At 39.4% G+C, this 23201-nt stretch overlaps 1 protein-coding gene and 1 long non-coding RNA gene across 3 annotated transcripts in view; one reads left to right on the top strand and one right to left on the bottom strand.

Moving 5' to 3' along the window:
- Window positions 1-23201, top strand: part of TLCD4 (TLC domain containing 4) — a 78682-nt gene that overhangs the window by 47269 nt on the left and 8212 nt on the right. For both annotated transcript variants that reach the window (XM_034779281.1, XM_034779280.1), the window contains exons 3-6: window positions 3049-3138; window positions 12175-12233; window positions 13522-13616; window positions 21753-21826. In XM_034779281.1, coding sequence (XP_034635172.1) covers window positions 3049-3138; window positions 12175-12233; window positions 13522-13616; window positions 21753-21826 — 318 coding nt within the window. The remainder of the gene's footprint in view (window positions 1-3048; window positions 3139-12174; window positions 12234-13521; window positions 13617-21752; window positions 21827-23201) is intronic.
- Window positions 3503-23201, bottom strand: part of LOC117881703 — a 50753-nt gene continuing 31054 nt past the window's right edge. The window contains exons 3-5 of the long non-coding RNA XR_004646845.1: window positions 17507-17575; window positions 12666-12717; window positions 3503-3834 (exon numbers count right to left, since the gene is read on the bottom strand). This is a non-coding gene — a long non-coding RNA (uncharacterized LOC117881703). The remainder of the gene's footprint in view (window positions 3835-12665; window positions 12718-17506; window positions 17576-23201) is intronic.

The following is a 23201-nucleotide window of genomic DNA, read 5'->3' as shown; positions in this document are numbered from 1 at the left end:
TTCTGGCAAACAGAGGCTAGGGACACCATCCCTGCCCATCCTGGCTAATAGCCATTGATGGACCTATCCTCCATGAATTTATCTAGTTCCTTTTTGAACCCTGTTATAGTCTTGGCCTTCACAACATTCTCTGGCAAAGAGTTCCACAGGTTGACTGTGTGCTGTGTGAAGAAATACTTCCTTTTGTTTATTTTAAACCTGCTGCCTATTAATTTCACTTGGTGACCCCTAGTTCTTGTGTTATGAGAAGGAGTAAATAACACTTCCAAGTAAACTTATATACACAAATGAGTTACAGTCTATGGTTCCAAAAGGTGACAGAGTTGTAGTAATCTGTCCACTGTGAAGATGTTTTAGGTTGACCATGGAGATCTGTGTTTCTGTTTCATAGTTCTCGCCCTGTCATAGTCCAAACAGCAAAAAAGAGAGGAAAAATTTTCTTGTCAGCTATTCTTATTTCCTTCTTCCAGAATTCATGCTGATGGGATGAGCCCTTTTGCATGTAGCGGCTTCATGGGTGTAAAGGGGGCAATTAACAAAGTCTTTGTATTGTGATGTCCCACAATCGCCCATTTAGTTTTGATAGCCGCCCTGATGAGCAGATTCAGTTTCAGAACAAACTTTTTTTTTGTTTTATAAAGCAAAAACCTAATTATTATCTTATACCGTGTGATAAATAGAGAATTTTTTCACTTGACCAGAGCTCGGAGAGCCTACTATAAGTGAGATTAATGCATACAGCAATTAACAGGTGTTTCATAAATTCTAAACACATTGTTACAAATTTAATACCCATTTTAAACATACTAAAGCACAGGTGAAACAGACTAGTTTCCAGCAATTAATTTGTCAGTGCGCGGCTGAGGCCTAAAGCCTTGGCAAGAGCTGACACCTGGTTTGCCAGTGTCACAGTGATAATCCATGTCCACATCCTCTGCAGTTTTCTTTGTTGAAATAGCATGTTTGTTATCACCAGGTTGTTGCTTACGCAGAGATTTAGGGCTTGTCTACACCTGTTGCAGTAAATACACTTGTCCAATTTAACTGTTATTCTGAAGATTAATTAAGACCGTATTCTATCTATTTGATAGAACATTCCATTAAAAGCAATTGCTGAAAGCAGCACAATAACACAAATTAAGTGGAGACCATCCAGACTCCTTGGAGATTTACAGTATAATCCATTTGGGTTAGAAAGAATGGCTTTTGTAAATAGGGAGAGTAAGAAAAGTACCTTTGGGGAAAGGCTTGAGAGGAACAAGTAGTTTTCTATTTAAATCCTGCAGAGCCGTGTTTGGGACTCTGATAATGTTGATATATATGGAAAAATGATTTTTCCAAATTATTAATATTTTAAATGCACAAGTCAAAGCTAGGGTCCCCCTTGCCTCCTTACACATGTGTGCGTTGCATTATATAGTGTTAATTGTGTAATGTCCGCAAAATGAACAGGAGTACTTGTGACCAGGGCCAGCTCCAGGCACCAGCTGAGCAAGCTGGTGCTTGGGGCAGCAGCTTGTAGGAGGCGGCATTCCGCCCAATCCCAGGGCGGCGCGGCCGCTTTTTTTGTTTGTTTTGTTTTGTTTGTTGTTGTTCCGCTCCAGCCGCCCTGTAGGGGGCGGCGGCGCAGAAGACGGGAGCGCCCTGCAGCAAGCCCGGCAGGGCAGCCCGCGTCCTTCCCTCCCAGCCTTCCGGAGCGGTGTGGAGCCCTCCCGGCAGGGGGCATGGCGGGAGAGGCCGCGTGGCAGCACCCCGCTGAAGCCCTGGCTGCCCCCCCTTCTCTCTCTCCCTTCCCCTGCCCCCGCTAGCCGGGGTACATCTGCAGGGCAGGGAGTCCCCCTGCACCCTGGCTCCAGCCGCGCTGCAGGGTTTTTTTTGGCTTTGCTGTTCTGGCCGCTGCGGTTTTTTTTTTTTTTTTTTTGCTTGGGGCGGCCAGAAAGCCAGAGCCGGCCCTGCTTGTGGGACCTTAGAGACTAAAAAATTTATTTGAGCATAAGCTTTCATGGGCTACAGCCCACTTCTTCGGATGCATAGAATGGAACATATATTGAGGAGATATATATACACATACAGAGAGCATGAAAAGTTGGGAGTTGTCTTACCAACTCTGAGAGGCCAGTTAAGTAAGAGGAAAAAAAACTTTTGAAGTGATAATCAAGATAGCCCAGTATAGACAGTTTGATAAGAAGTGTGAGAATACTTACATGGGGAGATAGATTCAGTGTTTATAATGGCTCAGCCATTCCCAGTCTCTATTCAAGCCTAAGTTGATTGTATTTAGTTTGCATATCAATTCAAGTTCAGCAGTTGTCAGACTTGAATCATTATCATTTATACTATAGCTTCTACTCCCTCAGCATACCTATGATGCTCATATTTGTGTATTGAAGTCTTGCAATTGCAGTCTTGTACTATTCAGTTTTGTTCTGAGGGACCTAGAAGCTGGGTCATATGCACAAGACTATCCTTCTCTGAAGCTGTCCGTGCTAGAGTTTCTGTTTAATCTATGGCCTTCCTCACCCACCTAAAAAAACAAGAACAGAAAAGCATTCCAGCTGTTAAATTTGGTGCTTACAAACAGAAATCTGCTAACATAGCATACATGGACCAGTTTGAATTCAGGATAAAGTACAAGAAGTCTCCTTTTGGTTCGTTTAACAAGTTGATTACTGCTGGAAGAATGAATTTAAAGAGCTTAGTCATGAGTTTGCTTTTTCAGATTAGTGTCAGTAAATGGGACAGCTATCAAGGTATGTTAATTTTATGTTTTAACTACTTTGTCATTATAAAAAAAATGAAGCACTGATTGCACCAAAAATATTTTCCTCCTTCCCTATGTATACTTTTGCTGTCTATATTAAAAACAAGTCATTCCATGAGCTGATAGATATAATATACAAATGAAATGTCTTTATAGTACAAGAACTTCTGTATGTCATTCAGAATTTCCTTGGAAATATACCATCTTGCACTTAAGATGGTATATTCTAAATTGTGGTATCAGTCAGAATGGTAATCACAAATGTAATATATATTTCTTTTTTTCAGGACAGTATCCACCTTCCATGCCTTGGTGGTTGGTGCTTTTTGTGTATATATCTTGTTGTATGATGAAGCTGTTAATGCTGACCATGTCTGGTAAGACAAGTTATATCAAACTGACTTTAAGAATATGACCTTTTTCTTTGTTCCTATTTTCCCACATCTTTGTCTCCCAATGTTGCTATCGTGTTAGAGTATTAACTAGCTAAATTAGCACTCAGTTTCTCTTAAAATGTGGAGGGCCATTTATATGTGTGTCCTGATTATCTGGTAAAATCCAAATTATTTTGCCAATTAAAATGCCATTATAAGCCTACTGTATAACAGTTTCTACGAAGTAGTATGAACGGTTAGACATACATTTCTCAGGACAGTTAATTGAAATTCAATCTCCAATTTTAATGCACAGCTCTGAAAATACAACCATAAACAATGAAAAAGGTGACTGCAGATTTAACATCATTTGTATCTGTTTACTGTTTTGCTTGAAAAGTGAAACAGCAAAGATATAAAATTTTTATTAAAGTTAATGTTAAAAAAATTATATAATACACTGGTTTGGAAAAGAGTTAGTTTTTAAAAGTCATATGATACATAGTGCACATAATCAGCAATAACCCAAATTTAGGTGAATAGATTTAACAATACAGTTTAGATATTAGAATCTGAATACTTGGGTACATCACTTATGAAAAGTTGTACAGAGATTTGGTTGTGGAAAGCAAAATATATCAATGAGTGGAGATTGTCCCTTAGTAATTGAGAATTAGGTTGGTTGCACACTCTGAATGTCTGTAGGGGGGAAAAAATATGACCAAAAGTTAGATGAGATTTTAAGTGTAAAATGAAGACACTATATATCAGTTTTTCTTCAGCTCCCTACCCGCTCTGAAAAGGTTTTTCTCAATAGTGGTACAGCAGAGGTTCTCTCGCTAATAAATGCTGCTGCTCTCCTCCTGTCAATGATTTCCAGTAGTTCCTCAAACTAATTAGAAGATTTTCCTGCATTAGAACTTAAAAACTCAAAAGAAAATAAGTTTTGGTCCTTGGTGTTTGTCTCTCCTCCCCACCCCCAACAGACTTTTGCAGTATAATACAGGATTTTGTTTGAGTTGATTCATGAGATTGTTAGCAGAAAGTTTAAGCTGTTACCCTTTATTGGGACTGACTTTTTGCTTTCTTTAAAGCTATGTAAGAAGAACTGTTGATTTTACCTGTATAATTAAACTTTTTTTTTTTTTAAAGCTTTAACTCCTCTTTCCACCATAACTTTATTTTAAACTGAATCACAACATGGGAATCAGACTAAACTTAAATGCAAAAAATATTTCATCTGGTTTTAAAAGAACAGAACAAAGGTCTGCATTTCATACTGCTCAGTTGTTTACAGATCAGGATCTGGTGTACTGAACAGGACTGGATGCTATGAAGTTATGAGTTCTAATCACAGCTTTGCCACTGACTTGTTGTGTGGCTTTGGGCATGTTCTTTAATATTGCTGTGTTTGTTTTTGATTGGTAAGAATGGGATAATACTTTCACTATTTTCTCACAGGGATATTATTATAATTGTTTAGGGTTCTGTCCTGCAAGATTCTAAGCTCCCTTGATTTCCATTAGTTTCAATGGAAATTGAGAGCATGCAGCATCTTCAAGGAACAAGTCAAAATTTGAATTGCACTTTGAAGATGTAAAGCGCTAAGTATTTTTATTTTGCATAAACTGATTATTGGTATTGGCCTGGAGCAGCCATTACAGAGAAAGTCCTTTGAAACCCAGTGTTCCTGGGCTCCATTGCTTTGTGGAGATGGTGCATGCGCAGTCTGGTCAGCATTAGTAGCTGCGAGAGGCTTGAGCATGCTCTGTGAGGATGAAATCTTCAGAGACTTTTAGCTATTAAACTCTAGAAAGTCTCTACTGAGTACGTACAAACTGCAAGTTTTCAAAAGCTTGTTATAACTTGGCCAAATGCTTCCTCCCCAGCTTCACTTCCTTGTTTCTGCCACATGCCCTCTCAGTGTATAATTGTGAGTGGCTATGTGATAGTGTCCAAATCAACCCTGTCCTTCAGAATTAGTTGTGTGTAAAATCTTAGGTCCAGGGCCTTTAGGGTAGCTTCGTCTGAAATGCTTCTGGATCTGTGTGTGGTCCAGCTAGGTGGGTTAACTTTCAAGGTTTTAATGCCTGGATGTGAATCTTAAACTTAATTGTCCCTGCACCGAAGAGTTTAGAATCTAATTTCAGGCATTACACATAATTAAATGTAACAAACAATAGGGATAAGTGGATGGAAAAGAGTTATAATGAAACGTCAGGTGATTATTCAACTGAGTTGTGTGTACTACTTGATGGTATAGAAGGTTCCATAGTAGTAGTTTTTCCTTTCTTCTTAATACAAGTTGTGACTTTATAGACTACTTAGATATTGTTTCTAAGGTGATGAAAATGGGGGAGAAGTCAGCAGTTATGAGAATAGGAGAGATAAATTGGTGAGAGGAAGAAGGTCTTCAGGTCATAAGTAAATCACTAACTGACAGGAATTCATATGAAACTTCACCAGTGAGCAGGCTACTCTATAACTGTCCATTATGGAAGTTTTTGAACCTTCCTTTGAAGTATGATATTAGAATAGAAAGACCACTGGTCTGACGTGATGTGGCAATTTTGTGTTTCTGTGAAGGAAAAGGAAGAACTGCAGCTCAGTCTAGACAGCTCCAGGCAGGTTGAGATGGTGGTCTTTTACTGGTTATATCTGCGCTTGCATATTGCTGCCTGATTCAGTAGCTATATATTACCTCCTTGGCAATATGTGAATCTTGTCCTACTGGTTCCCCAGGGAAATATCTTGTTTTTTGCTAAACCGAATCATTGTCAGTCTTAGTAACTTCCTTGGATCTGAAATCAGGCTACAAATGGCCTGATACCTTTCCTTAACCTTCCTGTCCTAGGAGATGGGTCAGCAAACCCAAAGAGCATTAGTGAGACTGTAGATTCCAACCTTTCAGACTGTGAGATCACCCTTCCTCACCCAGGAATTATGATAGGGAATTGCCTGCCAGATACTAGCAGGACTGGGAGCGACAACTTTTGACATCGCATCCATATTGGCCTTCCTCTAGGTATTACCCTAAATTTAAAAGGGTTGAAGAAAGGCAGCCGCAAAGAGAACCTTTTCCCAGAAGGGTCCAAGGGAAATGTCCTGTACCTCAGTGGTTCTCAAAGCCAGTCCGCTGCTTGTTCAGGGAAAGCCCCTGCCGGGCCGGGCCGGTTTGTTTACCTGCCGCGGCTCCCACTGGCCGCTGTTCGCTGCTCCAGGCCAATGGGGGCTGCGGGAAGCAGTGCAGGCCAAGGGATGTGGGAACCCCCAACCCTCTCACCCACCTTGCCTCAGTGACTACTGCCAGTCGTCATCTAGCCCCCACTCACTGGGGCAAACTGCAGTCTGTCATGGCCACTCATCATCAGCATGGGGGTTTGGACCAGCTGCCTCTGCCTAACCCCAGACTGCACCTCTGCAGCCCCAGTACCTTCTTTAGGCCTTTAGCAAGGCCTACATCCTGGGGATTTGCCAGGCTGGAGCTCCCCAGCTCCTCTTGCCTTTCCCCAATCCTGCTCTATTCCCAGTACCCTAAGCTCCCAGGCAGCCAGGTCCTTCTCTCGCCACAGCTAGAGAGAGACTGACTTAGCACCTGGCTCACAGCCCTTTTATAGGGCCAGCTGTGGCCTGACTGGGGCATGGCCTCAGCTGTGGCTGCTTCCCCAATCAGCCTAGCCTTTCCTTTTAGGAGCAGGGTAACTGCCCCGCTACAAGGCCCAACTTAAATGTATGCCCCAAATTAAAAAACACAGTAAAAGAATTAAAAAAGAGCCACCGTGGCTCAACAACCATGTAAAAGAAGCCGTGAGAGATAAAAAGGCATCTTTTAAAAAGTGGAAGTCAAATCCTAGTGAGGTAAATAGAAAGGAGCATAAACACTGCCAAATTAAGTGTAAAAATGTAATAAGAGAAGCTAAAAAGGAGTTTGAAGAACAGCTAGCCAAAAACTCAAAAGGTAATAAGAAAATGTTTTCTAAGTACATCAGAAACAGGAAGCCTGCTAAACAACCAGTGGGGCCCCTGGACGACCCAGATAAAAAAGGAGCACTTAAAGACGATAAAGTCATTGCAGAGAAACTAAATGAATTCTTTGCTTCAGTCTTCACGGCTGAGGATGTTAGGGAGATTCCCAAACCTGAGCTGTCCTTTGAAGGTGACAAATCTGAGGAATTGTCACAGACTGAAGTGTCTTTAAAGGAGGTTTTAGAATTAATTGATAAACTTAACAGTAACAAGTCACTGGGACCAGATGGCATTCACCTAAGAGTTCTGAAAGACCGCAATTTCACATTTGAGTAACTATTAACTATGGTTTGTAACCTGTCCTTTAAATCAGCTTCTGTACCCAGTGACGGGAAGATAGCTAATGTAATGCCAATATTTAAAAAGGGCTCTAGAGGTGATCCCGGCAATTACAGACCAGTAAGTCTAACATCAGTACCAGGCAAATTAGTTGAAACAATAGTAAAGAATAAAATTGTCAGACACATAGAAGAACATAACTTGTCGGGCAAAAGTCAACATGGTTTCTGTAAAGGGAAATCATGTCTTACTAATCTATTAGAGTTCTTTGAAGGGGTCAACAAACATGTGGACAAGGGGGATCCAGTGGACATAGTGTACTTAGATTTCCAAAAAGCCTTTGACAAGGTCCCTCACCAAAGGCTCTTACGTAAATTAAGTTGTCATGGGATAAGAGGGAAGATCCTTTCATGGATTGAGAACCGGTTAAAAGACAGGGAATAAATGGTAGGAATAAATGGTAAATTTTCAGAATGGAGAATGGAGAGGGGTAACTAGTGGTGTTCACCAAGGGTCAGTCCTAGGACCAATCATATTCAACTTATTCATAAATGATCTGGAGAAAGGGAGTGAGGTGGCAAAGTTTTCAGACTATACTAAACTGCTCAAGATAGTTGAGACCAAAGCAGACTGTGACGAACTTCAAAAAGATCTCACAAAACTAAGTGATTGGGCGACAAAATGGCAAATGAAATTTAATATGGATAAATGCAAAGTAATGCACATTGGAAAAAATAATCCCAACTATATATAGAATATGATGGGGGCTAATTTAGCTATAACTAATCAGGAAAGAGATCTTGGAGTCATCATGGATAGATCTCTGAAGATGTCCACGCAGTGTGCAGCGGCAGTCAAAAAAGCAAACAGGATGTTAGGAATGATTAAAAAAGGGATAGAGAATAAGACAGAGAATATCTTATTGCCCTTATATAAATCCATGATACACCCACATATTGAATACTATGTACAGATGTGGTCTCCTCATCTCAAAAAAGATATACTGGCATTAGAAAAGTTTCAGAGAAGGGCAACTAGAAGGATTAGGCGTTTGGAATGGGTCCTATATGAGGAGAGATTAAAGAAGCTAGGACTTTTCAGCTTGGAAAAGAGGAGACTAAGGGGAGATATGATAGAGGTTTATAAAATCATGAATGGTGGGGAGAAAGTGAATAAGGAAAAGTTATTTACTTGTTCCCATAATATAAGAATTAGGGGCCACCAAATGAAATTAATGGGCAGCAGGTTTAAAACAAATAAAAGGAAGTTCTTCTTCATACAGCGCACAGTCAACCTGTGGAACTCCTTGTCTGAGGAGGTTGTGAAGGCTAGGACTATAACAGGGTTTAAAAGAGAACTAGATAAATTCATGGAGGTTAAGTCCATTAATGGCTATTAGCCAGGATGGGTAAGGAATGGTGTCCCTAGCTTCTGAGTGTCAGAGGGTGGAGATGGATGGCAGGAAAGAGATCACTTGATCACTATCTGTTAGGTTCATTCCCTCTGGGGCACCTGGCATTGGCCACTGTCGGCAGACAGGATACAGATGGACCTTTGGTCTGACCCAGTATGGCCATTCTTATGTTCTTATGTACTGGAGTTTTGAGAGAAGAGCCATGCTAGTGTGCTTTTATGGATTCTATAAAAAACTCAAATAAATATGAAGCTAAACAACTGTCACTAATTTACTTCTAATTTCCCTAATCAAATGTAAAACAATGCAATGATCAAATCAAGATTACTATCAAAATTCTATCAAAATTTAATCAGTAGATCAATGATTCAGTTTATCTGGCTTGTCAATTACTACAATGAGTAATTAAATCAACTTGTAAGGTTAACACAAGAATTACTTTAATAATTCAATGAAAAATTAAGAAGAAATGCCTTTCCTTTAATCTGACCAAGTGAGCTAAGAGGCTACTAAAATCAGAAGCTGACTCTTGCCTTTACTTTAAGGAAGTACAACAGAGGAGAGTTTTTTGTCCCAGAAGAAATGTACTTGGAAATACTACAGGAGAAACCATGGCAAACAGTGATGGTCTTCCTCAAGTTGATGAGCCCTATGGATTCTGAAACATGTGTAACTCTACATGCAGATCTAAAGATAAGACCTCTTCAGTATTAGCTAGCAAGACTGTATGTTAATGAAATGACCTGCCCAATGTTCCTATCCTTCATATGGTGGACTTAACATCACACTGTCTTAAAAAAAATTGTATTCAACTCCCCAGCTCAGTCAGCTGTAGTCACCTCTGACCCTTCCAAATTGCTGGAGGTCTCTTTACAAGAATTTGACAATTCACGGTATCTGGAATTTTTGAGAGAAAAATTTCCATTCCAAAATACACCTCTACCCTGACATAACACGACCTGATATAACACGAATTGGGATATAATGCGGTAAAGCAGTGCTCCGGGGGGGAGAGGAAGGGAGGCTGCGCACTCCAGTGGATCAAAGCAAGTCCGATATAACGCAGTTTCACGTATAAAGTGGTAAGATTTTTTGGCTCCCGAGGACAGCGTTATACCGGGGTAGAGGTGTAATTACTGACATTACAGAAATGTTTTACATGAATAAGCAGAGAGAGCATGTTCCAACCAGCTGTGTAAAGAGGCTGAAGCTCTGTGGGAATGGTGCATGGCACACCAAATTTATCATATAGCTCCTCACTTTGCAGACAAGGACAACATACTGGCAGATTAGTTGAGCAGAGACTTTCATGATCAGCACAGGTGGTCACTTGGGAACTCTATAGAGAATGACATCCCTTCCCCATGGGAGTACCTGGAGATGGACCTATTTGCAACAAGACGTAACTCTAAATGTTTGAGGTATTGCTCCAGAGCAGGAGTGGACAACCAGTCCATCTCTGATGCATTTCTTGTAGACTAGGGAGTAGGTTTCCTCCTCTGTGTCCCCTCAGCCCCAAATTCTTCTAATTCAGAGTTCTCATGAATATTTGAACAAGAGAAAGCTAAAGTTACTTTGGCCTGTGTGAGACAATAGCAGTTGTGGGATCTACTGCAACTATCATAAACAGTTTATCTCTCTCCCTGGAATTCCAGCCTCCGGGCCCAGCAGAGGGTCAGATTTGCCATCTAGGCCTCCATTTGTCAGAATAGTATTTCAACAGATATAGAATAGTTCTGTTCTGAGCAAAAAGCACAGGAATTCTGTTAAACTCCAGAAAGCATCAACTTTTACAATCATAAGTGGAAAAGGTTCTCTTTGTTGGCAACTAACAATAAACCTAGATTCAGTTCCTATTAAATCCATACAGGAGTATCTCATTAATCTGAAATGCTTGGGACTCTCCATATCATTGGTAAAAGTACATCTTGCAGCCATGTCTGCTCACTATAGCTTAGTTGAACAAAATACCATATTTAGTCATGATATATTAAAAAGATTCGGAAGGGTTTAATGAACATCTATCATCTCCATCAATCCATAAACTTGCCAGTTATTTTTTCCAAGGCTACATTCTTAGCTTTCTCTAGGTAAGCTCCATACCTTGGATGCTAACAGAACATTAGCCTTCTATATGAATGGCAGAAAATTGCCTGGACTGTTTGTCCCTTATGGGGAAAGAGTAAAGTTTGGGCAGTCACATCCCAACACCTTTCTACATGGGTTGGACTCTGTATTGAAGAGTGTGTTAAATACACATTTTCCAAAAGAGCTTAGAGTGCACTCTGTGAGAACAAAGCTGCATCTGTACAGCTTTTACTTAGCCTCAATTCATACTTCATAAAACATTCCTTACATGTGGCATCTAGCTCAATTTGGTAAAGCAGTGTTACAATCTCTTTTTAATGAGACCTCCTTGTATCACTGTACAGAGTGAAGAATACTGCTTGCCAGACTCCTAAGAGTGGGAATGGGCATAGGCCATTCAAACAACAAATGAAGGTTATTCACCTGTAACCAGAGCTCTTGAAGATGGATTCTGCATAATGACACTCACTTCCCACGTTTCCCTCTTTCTCTGAGTCCTAATTACAACTTTGGACTTGAGGTGGTAGAAAGAACTGAGAGGGTTAGCACACCACGTACGCTTTTATGGCTTTGCCCTTTGAGGAGCCATGAGGAGAGGTGCAGGGGGCACAAGAGTGTACCGGTGGGCACTGCTGTTAGAAGGTTCCATCAGTCCAAGCTACAATTTCAGCACATCCCAAGAGTAAGAATGTGCTGAGGTCCTCTTAAATAGCTTGGTTACAAAAGAGTAATTTTCATTTTCCCCTGCACTCTAGCTGTCAACATGGTATCCCATGATTGTGATTTAAAAAAAATCTTTCTCACTCAACTGGTACTTATCATCCCAAACTAAGTTTTTAAAAATGAGGGCAGGATAGGAGACATAAAAGGGCGTGTTTAAGAATGTCAGCAAAGGTGCTGACAAGCACTCTTTATTAGCTGACCTTATTATGCCTCAGTATGCCAGGGGACTTACTGAGTTTCAACTCCATTCCCTTGCCAGCTGCCCAAGGCATGAGGTGATCCTTGCTGCTGGCCTCCTTGGGGCAGCAGATGTGTTCTGTCTTTGGAATCAGTCTTCCTAATTAGCAACTTCTCCTCTCCCCTCACCCAAATTTCCATGATGCTACTTGGCTGGGTCAAGCATGAGTGGCCCGGCAGGAGGGGAATGGTTTGTGATGTCTGTATGTCCTATGCACATTTAACTTTTTATTATAAAGGCTGGAACTGTACATCATTTTTTATGTTTACAGGGGTGACCCTTCAATTGTGAAACTGAATATTGCTATTACCACAGGCTACCTCATTTCTGGTAATTATACGTTGTCTATATCATAGATATATCTAAATTTTATTCTGAGGATGTGATGAGCTTCTATAAACAATATAGGGTCCAGTGTAGTTTTTAAAGCTACTGCTGTGTTTGTGGGCAGTACAATGCCTGGAGGCAACCTGCTAGTGGAGGAGAGAGATGGAAATACTGCCTTATTGGGTGCTGAAGGAACACCCAACAGTAGTGTGGCTACTACTGCATGCTGTAAGATGGTCCAGTGAACACCCTTCAATCCTCAGCTCTGGTCCTTCAGCCAATTCAGAAGGGGTGGGAGTTGTGACCCCAACCCCTTTTGGGATGTTTACTGCTGCTGGCAGCTTTAATGTCCTCAGTCTCCCCTGTGCCCATAGAGTGCAAGCAGCAGGTTTTTAGCAATCCCAACAAAGCTGGGGAAAACAGCTCCATACTTACTCCTCTCCCCATTGTCCTTGTCTTCCTACACATTTTAAGCCAGAGTCTGATCCTATGTGAAAGAGGTTGAAAATATTTTTAATAATTTTATCTGGTGTGGCTGTCATCCTTACATACAATTGCGCTCTCTTTCACTCAATTATTTGTTCTTAATGACAACCTGTGTCAGGTTATTTATCTTTTGTGATCACTGGTGGATTATGACTAAATGAAGCCAACAAATCAAAGGGCTCAACAAATCAAAGAGCTAATGTTTTTAGCATTAGGGGTCCCTGCCCTGCTAATAACATCTGCTGCTCCACCATTCCCATAGTGGACCCAGTCATATTTTGGCAGTGTCCTCAAGCCCCTTTCTCTCTGGGGTTCTTGATACAATTATTGTGGGCTCATGAGTCCTCTTCCAGACCAGGACCTAGAACTGGGGGCGAGGGGGGGTGTGTCCCTGGATCTATCCTTACTCACAGTGTACCTCCTGCTAAAGCTGTGGCCAGGCAGCTCCCTTCATGTAGGAAATATAAAGATTTATGAACATTTTTGGAAGAGCTAAAATATTTTAACCAGTGCTTAGGCCTAATTTTTCCTCTCACATTTAATGTCCATCTGTGGAGCCGGGGGGTAGGGGAAGGGATACAGAAGTCTTGAGCTTAGAAATGCTGAATTCAAAGACAATTCAGATTTGTTTTTCTTTTTGTGGGTTGAGGTGGACACCATTTGCCATTAAAAATATATGCATAGCTCAGATAACCAAAAAGGTTTTTCCTTTTAGATTGCAGTAATACTGAAAGCTTTAAAGAGAAATATTATAGTCCTTAGGTAGCTTATGTTGTAATAATTTAATGTTTTTTTTCTCTTACAGATTTGTTTCTTATTACTTACTACTGGAAGGCAATTGGTGATAAATTTTTTGTAATTCATCACTTGGCAGCTCTGTATGCCTACTACTTTGTACTGGTGAGTGCCATATTTTTCAATATCCTAACAAGCAGACAAGATAGTGAAGGGTGAACATCACTGCCCTGAATTTAGGCTGTTTGTAGTGTTTCAACAGTGTTGCCCCAAGAAACTCCAGTTTTTGTATTTCTACATACAAGTAAGGGTATGTCTACACTGCAGCTGGGAGTGTGCTTCCCAGCCTGGCTGGACATACATGCGCTAGCTATACTTGAGCTAGCCTATTAAAAATAGCAGTGTGTCTATGGTGGCTCGGGCTAGGCATCCAAGTACAAACCTGCCTGACCCTTCTCCTCATGGGTACGGACTTGTGTGGCTAGCCCATGCAGCTGCGGAAACACAGCTATTTTTAGGACACTGACCTGAGCAGAGCTAGTGTTTGCCTATCCACACTGGGAAGTACACTCCCAGCAGCTGCATAGGCATTCCTAAATACACACGGGCACACTTACTTTAAGACCTTAAATCCCACATAGATTAACAAGGGCATAATAATCTGATATCCTAAAATCCATTAATTAGACTTTCATTGGAGGCTTGTGCATTCATGTCCAGAATTCTATTATATGTGTCTCTTCATCTCTAAACAGTAAATCAAACAGCATGGATTTAGCCAGGGCCGGCTCCAGGCACCAGCTTAACAAGCAGGTGCTTGGGGCGGCCAAAGGAGAGGGGCGGCACCTGCGGCAATTCGGGGGCGGCAGGTCCCTCACTCCCTCTAGGAGCGAAGGAACTGCTGCTGAACTGCCGCCGCCGATTGTGGCTTTTTTTTTTTTTTTTTTTTTTTGCTTGGGGCGGCAGAAATGCTGGAGCCGGCCCTGGATTTAGCTAAACTGTGAAACTAGGAAGTAATGAGAGTGTCTCTAAAACTCCAAAGCTGATGGATTCTAATGCTGGCTTCAGTAGCTCAAGGAGGTTGATCCCAATTTGGCTTCTGAAATAGGGTTTATTATGTAAGTTGTTTAAAAATCAATAGACTAATATTAGAGATGTATTGAGCTACATAATGGTAGCATACATTGTTCTTGGTGGTGTTTTTCTATCCATATTTGCAATTTTAGTAAATTAAGTTACAGTGACTCATCCTATAAAGTATTTCTCAGTGTTATTTTTTGGCCACCAGATAAAGGTTTGAGTTAATTGACCCAGTATGTGTTTTAAACTGAACATTTTTTCTCTTTCACAGATTAAATTACTGTATATGCCTTTTAGACTGTTTTTACAAAGTTAAGACTACAGCTTCATTTCTAATATAAAGATACTTTCTCTACGAGTTTATTGCTTGTCAGTACAAAAATATGCTCAGTGTTAAAATGCTGTAGCTTAAGAACATTTCAATGTCTCTCACCCTCCCACTCCCAAAACTCAAATGTCTTCAGTTTAAAACATGACACTTAGGTGACTTAAACAAAACCATTAGAATTTACCTTGACAAAAGGTGTTGTGAGAACTTGTTATTCATAAAAGCACTTTGAAGGTAAGTGCTCTGTCAGTGATAATCAGTCGGAGACTAACAAATTTATTTGGGCATAAGGTAGTCTCTAAGGTGCCACAAGGACTCCTCGTTGTTTTTGCTGATAGAGACTAACACGGCTACCACTCTGAAACCTGTCACCATGTTAGGTGACTTAGACTCTGAGTCAGCAAAACACTTAAGCACATGCTTAACTTTAAACTCATGGGTAGTTGCTTTGATGTGCTTAAGTATCTTGCTGAATCAGGATCTTAATACAATCAGATTTTTTTTTAGATTTTTTTTTAAATCTTAAGAAAACTTTCCATGAATGTCACCAATTAAGACGAATTTTCAAAAGGATTTTTTCAACATATACAGCATAGTTTGCAAAAAAAAGTCTGAATAATTCCAATGACCTAATGTTAATTGTGTGCTTTTTACAAATTATTTCAATACATTTTTATGCAGTACTACATAATTGCTGTGGGGGAGCTAACTTGAGCTATCAACTGATATCTAATACATAAGAGTTTATTTCCTGTTCCTTGGCGGGGGAAGGGTCTGTAATTTAATGTCTTTAGTTTAAACATATATAATATTTTAAGAATATAGCTGCAGCAAGAATATATGGCTGCTTACATCAACAAAAGCTGCAAAATTCAGAGTGAATGCTGAAAATCTGCACTTAAACAGCACTATTTATCTAGGTATTACAGCACATATTGCCTGTAAAAACAACCTACTATTCAAAAGCCTTGTAATAATTTTTATTTCATCTTGTATTTTGCACAGCTTTACAATTATTAAATGTAATTTAAAAATCTCAGGAAACTATCAGCTTGCTGTCTGATCTAACACCTCCTCCCTTTGTAGGAGTTTTGACCCTGACTTCAATGGGATCGGGATCAAGTCCATAGCTGGTAACGCAGAATGTACTACTCATCACTTGCATGTACAAGAGAGGTTTGACTCTGCCAGATATTATCACTGACAGTGCACTTACCTTCAAAGTGCTTTTATAAATAACAAATTCTCACAGCACCTTTTGTCAAGGTAAATTCTAATGGTTTTGTTGTTTAATATGAACGACGATGCTTATATATTTACAATTCTCTTACCAAATAATAACAGTTTCACTAAAGCTCGCAGTTTGTGTTTAGCATCTGCCTGCTCATTAACACTTTTTTTTTTTTGTCATAAAGTTCCTGCTGGGGAATAGCAGTAAAATAACAACTCTTATTGAGATTCTCCAGCGCTAATCAAAATGCTATATATTTATAAATATGTAACTCTTTTACAACAGCAACTGGGATTTTTAAAACGTTTTTTTAAAGTTCAACTTTCGAGTATACTGAATGTAGTGTATTAAAAAATAACTATTCTATGTAGCCATCTAATCTATCCCAATACAGTCAGCAACATGCTATACACGTGCCCAGGTGAAGTATTACATAAAAAATACTGTGATTTAGGACTTGAAATAAACCTCCTTTTCTTCATATTGTACTGTGTTTTTTGAAGTTTCTAAACTGTTTGCTAGTCTGTACCAGCATTGTCCTTTTGCATACCTTCTTATGAAAGACTCTAATTTTATGTCAAGAATATATTGTAATTTGATAAAATGAATGAATGAAACATTGATGCTCTTGTATTTCATACTTAACTCTTGGGTAGCGCTTGATCTGTAGATCACAGAAGAGGTAAGTATCATTTCCCCCATTTTACAGATGGGGGAACTGAGGCACAGAGCGGCAAATTGACTTGCTCAAGGTCACCCCGTAGGCTAGTGGCAGATCCAGAAGTAGAACCCAAGTCTCCAGAGTGCCAGTCTAGTGTTCTATCCACTAGGCATCACTGCCCATCATGAAGTTTGGAACAAATATTTGTTTAAAATGAAGTACTTCAGCACACTTTGGAAGAAATCCACATAACATACAAGGATACATGCACATTTTAATCTTCCAAATCATGAGTAACAGTGAATTTCATTTTATCATAGGCTTATTACTCCCTAAAAGTGTAGACAATGGTTATAATGAGGATGGGGTGGGAGATTGCAACTGCACTTCATTGTTATTGCTGTGTACTGTTCTCTCCATGTTTATTTATGTATACCTAATTACTAGGTATATACCTAAATACTAGGTATAAAACTGGTGTCAGTTTAATATTTTAAGTTGTGAATTTGTAACTGGACATTTGACTTTAATCATCCACAGAAGTTCAGAAGTACTAAATATTTTTTAAGTTAATGGCAGTTTTAAATATAAAATATCTGTTGACTTTTCAATGATCACTACAGTTTGGGGTTGTTTTTTCGGGGGGGGAGAGGGGGGAAGGGGGTAATATGATTTCCTAGCAATAGCATTGGAGCCATTCTTCTTCTTCTAATATCTTTGGATCTTCTGTCTCAAAAGGATAGCCACATTTTTACCTGATCCAGACTTGTTGCATCTAGTAGACCTTGAAATCACGGCGCGGGTGCATCAAGTGATTTTGAAACCTAGGAATTAAGATACAAGAGGGGATATATAAAGGCAATTCGTGATGGAGAATTGACAGTATATGGCTTCTGCAGATCCTACTTCTTTGAAGTCCTTACCCAATGTTCTGAATTTGGTGAAAGGAATGAAAAATTATGTGGATTTTTGCACTAGACATTTTAGGTCTGTGAATAGAGTTTCATTCATTGCTTTCTAGATGGTTTGGGGGCTGCTTGTTCCCAGGCATATACTCCCCAGTAGTGTGATTTTTGCAATGGAAAGGTGCTCCAACTACACTTGCAAATGAGTAGCCTCTGTCCCCTGACACTCCAAAGACACTAGAAGGAGAGACTGAGAGTGGGGGATGGGGGACGGGGACTAAACAAAAGAGGAACAAACAGATGGAAAGTGCGAAAGACTGAAGGAACCAGAAAAGGGATTAAGTGCAGACTCTGTTTTGATTGTGATTGGGATATGATTTGGGAATCATTGGTTTAATGAGATGAATTAAAATTCTTAATTTTTGTAAAACCAGATATTTGATACAAATTATTTAGGTGACATGTACAGCTGCAGGAAAATATTTAAAATAAATCACTCTCTGTCCAAAAGTAGATCATAACTTTTAGCTGTAGCTTGCTGCACATAGGAAGAAGACAAAACAGCCAAAAGCTATTGCATGTTATTTTCCACTTTTTATTATATTTCCAATGCATTTCCACAAGTCTGTGATCTCTAAGTGTAGTATATATATATCCAGTGTTTTTTCTTTTTTACTGTATAAAAAAATCCAATTGTGATGTTAATAAAAGGGATTAAAACTTTTTGTCCCACTTTACTTTTTTCATATTTTAGCCCAACAGCACTTTTCATTGTTAATGGAACTCTGCCCTATTTTGGCAGACTTCTGAAATTAATCCTACTTTAATTTATGTTGGTATCTCTTTAATACCTGACACTTACTTTGTTAATATTTAACGTTGGTGGTACAGTGCTTTGAAGACGTAAATTGTTGTGTGTTAAGTATTTATTAAAGAGACACTGTCAACTTTTTGACATAGGCTAATTTTAAATGTTCCAGATTTTGGTATGGAATCCTTTAAATAAAATGTCCCAGAAAATGTAATTTTAATATTTTTTAAATGTGATGTAGACACTTTTCTTCTTTCCTGTTGATAAGGGTGCCTTTAGCAAGAAAAAATTGACTTTACTGGGTGAAGAGCGGGATTGACTAGACACAAAGTGCTGTTTGAATACACAAATTAAACTGAAGGGAAATAGAAAATCCTACCCACTATAGTTAAAAGTAATACATAAGAGTAACTGATTTCAGTTAGTTTTTCTAAGTGCATAGATGACCACAAATCCCATTGACTTCCAGTGGGAATGGTGTTCCTAAATCACTTAGGCACATTTGAAAATCCCACGCAATAAGTAAAAAATTTTCAGAGAAATTACATTTTCCCCCCCTCAAGCTGATGATATTCCTCGTAAGTAAATATGGAGAGAGCAACTAGTAATCTGTAATACAAATATATCAGCAAGCTTTTACTTGTTACCTTCTTCCTGTAAACATCAGGAGGAGGCTATATGTAAATAAATGCTGAGGTTGTCTTTTTTGTTTATAATAAAATTAAAGTTTAACATGACTAATACACTTGACTATTAATGCCCCACCCTGATGTACACAGTCCTAGCAGGAGATGCGGAAGGAGAGGTGGACGCAAGAATTCATACATTGTGGGAATGGGGGTGTGGGAGAGACCGCAGCCTTCCCATTGGCTTGGGATGGGGGAATGGGCTAACCAGTTGCTCTCTAACCAGGTACTCACAGTGCTCTCTCTCACCCCCACTTATTGAGACTTCCCCCCCAGGGTTTTCAAAAGCCTCTTGTTCCAGCTAGTTGCCCTGCACTCGCTCCTCGTAGTTGTAGCATAACAGCTGTGTTTTTAGGATGCTGCAAGTCTGACTTAACTGCCTGCTTTTGGATCAGTAAGGAATTTTTCCCATTGGACCTACTTGGCAAAAGTGTGGTAGATTTTTTTTGCCTTCCTCACAGCATCATGGAAGCACAGTTAGGTTATAAGAATTAAGATTTAACAAGTTTAATATGAGGAAAGGAAGACTGTTTTAGCTTTTTGCAACTTGCAGCCAGTGTCCAGTACAGATAAAGCTACAAGGGACCAGTTCCCAGAGGTAAATGAGATCCGGGATTTCACTGGTGATCCGTTTGCCTATGGGAAAAAGGGGAGACAAGAAGTCTTGATGCACGGAAGTCCTCCCTTGGTAACTTTTACACCTTCTATGGGTGGGGGGTGGGAAGGGGCAGGGGCTGATAAAGAAGATTCAGAAATAAAAGTACCCTCAGTTATTGGTTTTATGGTAGGAATCCTGTAACCCTGTACTGGACCCAATTAAATGCCTGGTATGTGAGAGTAGGGGGTGGCATATAATGCTTTCCCCCCATGTTAAATAAAGTTGCTCACTGCCACTTGAAATCATTCCATGTGCCTGTTATAATTCATCTGCATGTCCAAATCTTTAGTTTGGATTTAGTCTCAGGATTCCTATTACCTGGATCAGAGAAGATGAAACTCTGTTTCTAGCTGAAGATAATAGATGTATCAGTAGAATCATGGAACTCTGGGACCAGATTAGAGAAACTCAACAATATTATCCCTTGCAGGGTCAGTCATATATGCAAAGAATGCCAAATATTTAATTTTTACTGTCTTCCTTTAGTTGCAATGACAAAACAATTTCCAGAGATTTAAGAGGTAAATAATAGGATTTCTGACAGTGATCTTGGTATAAAAAAAATCATTGTCATGACTGAATCCAGGTTCAAATTCTGCCCTCAGATATGTGCATAAAATTCCCATTTACTTCAGTGCAAGTTGTGCACATATATCTTATGGCAGAATTTGGTCCTTAAAATGTAAGATCACTGGATGTACAATTTTTCTGTTTTTTATACATGCTGAGCACACTAATAGAACTCCTACAGCAATACAGTGGTCATCATTAAGAAGTCAATATTTGCCAGCAGTTATTCCCTCTTTCCAAGTATAGGGGAAAAACAGTGGCACCTCACATTCTGCTGTTTGGCAAGTGTTGATGAATGCTGCCTTTTTGATGGGTTCCAGTATAGAATTCAGCCTCATAAACTGCTTCTCCCACAAACATTATTTAATTGCTTCTCTTAGGAGCGTATGATGCTGCCAAAAAGTAATAGAGATGAAGAATATATCTTTACTCCTCTGTAGACAGAAAAAAACAGCACAGATGATCACGAGTGGAAGATTTGGTTATAAATGGAAACCTCAATCCAAAGTTGTACTGGGTAATTTGACAGTTTACAAAATGCTCAGTTTAATTGTGCAGCTGTGCTTTGGTGCCATTCTGCCAGCTGCAGATTACCAGAGGACAGCAAGATTCTAGCCACATGCCCTTCCTCCAACCCATCCCCTTTGCTGGGGGCTGCAACAAGATTAGAGTAGAGCTGTGCATTCCCCTGAGCTGAGAGAATCTCAGCTGGCTAGTTATGCAGGATTTCCAGCTCTTTTGCAGTGATGGAGCACTGCAAAAAAGTTGGAACAGGACCAAGGATCTGGCCTTCAGTCTCTGTTTTGGCAAACTAACTAACTTACTAAAACAAGTGCTCATTTTCTGTGAGTTTAGTATGGTTCTGCTGGATTTATTTAAAACATGAGAAATTCAAAATATTCTTGAATCATTTTAGATAGTCACTGTAAAATATACCCTTTTTAATTTATCATAACATATCACTATTTTCATGTTGAAAAGGGAGTGCCATCATTTGTTAGCCAACTTTCTGCATCTGTTTAATCTGCCACAAATAACTATAAGTATTTTGAATACTTGGTCAATGACTTGGAGTCACAAGACACATTGCATATTTCCCTGCTTTCTTAATTTATCACTAAAAAAAATTCAAAGGGCAGCAGTATTAGATGTTATAAATGATTTACTTTAAAGTTTTATAAAGAGGATTATGAAATTTATTACATTTACTTGACACTTTCAGTGTTGGTAAAGTATTTGAGAGCCTATACAATTTCACAAATGCTGGGAAGCTTTAACAAAATGGAAATGGTCAATGCGTTCTTCAGATTAAATTTATGACCAAAGTTTACATCCCTGATTCTTCTTTTTAATATTTATCTTGCTATATAGGGGGAAGGAATGTTGGCATATTTTGGTAACTTTCGTCTGCTTGCAGAGTTCTCTACTCCTTTTGTGAATCAGCGGTAGGTGGTTGTTAATTATTTTACTTTAACTTGTGTCTTGCCTTGTTAGATAACTGAATTTAACTGTAAATAACAAATAGAAATTTGATTCATTTTCTGTAGTCACACTTCAACATAACCAAATTTATAAGCTGGAAAAAGCTTGCTTGCTATGAAAATTTTGGGCTATTGTACTCCTAGAATTATGTTCCAGTGCATTCCAGAGGAATTCCTCCTTATTGTAAATGGCATTTTGTATGCAACATGAAGCTGGCATAAATCTTTTGAACAAAAGAATATGCAGAAGTGTATAAGTTAGATGGGTATAAATAGGTTATTAGATAAAAAAGTATGTAATACAAGTTTTCATTTCCATTATGGGTTTCTAACAGCATCATGAACATAAGAAGAGGTTCCAGGTAGCTTTGTCATTGAGTGAAATTGTGGGCTTGTATTATAGATTCATAGACTTTAAGGCCAGAAGGGACCATCGTGATCATCTGACCTCCCGCTCATTGCAGACCACAGAACCTCACCCACCCATTCCTGTAATAGACTTATAACCTCTGGCTGAATTACTGAAGTCCTCAAATCATGATTTAAAGACTTCAAGTTACAGAAAACCCACCATTTACTCTAATTTAAACCTGCAAGTGACCCGTGCCCTATGCTGCAGAGGAAGGAATAAAAATACCCCCATGGTCTCCGGCAATCTGACCCCAGGGACAAATTTTTTCCTGACCCCAAAAATGGTGATCAGTTAGACCCTGAATATGTGGGCAAGACCCACCAGCCAGACACCTGGGAAAGAATTCTCTATAGTAACTCAGAGTCCTCCCCATTTAGTGTCCCATCAGTGGCTGTTAGAGATATTTGCTGCTAGCAGTCGCACATCAGCTACATGCCATTTTAGGTAGTCTCATACCATCCCCTCCATACCCTTAGCAAGTTCAGTCTTGAAGCCAGTTAGGTTTTTTGCCCCTACTGCTCCCCTTCGAAGGCTGTTCCAGAATTTCACCTCTCTGATATTTAGACACCTTCATCATTGTTCTAGATTACTTGAGGTCTATATTTTATAATACTGCATGTGAGTGTCTGACATACCTTTACAAGTTGCAAAGCTGTGAAAACCTGTAATTTAAAGATTCATGGACTCTCAACCCTAAAAAGGACACCCTAGGTTATCTAGTTCACTCCTTCTTTCTCTCCTCCTTCCCCATGGAAACACTTGTGTACATTGCAGAAATGATGGGGAAAAAACACACAAAAACTATAGTAGATAAAATATTAAAACATCTAAGTAAGGCCATATTGTGGCTAAACTTAGAAATGCCTCGAAACAGAGATTTCACACTCTTTCCTTAAGTGTACTGTGATATAGTAGTTTGGGGTAACC

Source organism: Trachemys scripta, chromosome 8, assembly GCF_013100865.1.
Source record: "Trachemys scripta elegans isolate TJP31775 chromosome 8, CAS_Tse_1.0, whole genome shotgun sequence".
In the NCBI taxonomy this organism is placed as follows: Eukaryota; Metazoa; Chordata; order Testudines; family Emydidae; genus Trachemys; species Trachemys scripta.
The sequence above is the reverse complement of the archived record's forward strand: the minus strand, read 5'-3'. Positions and strand labels throughout refer to the sequence as shown.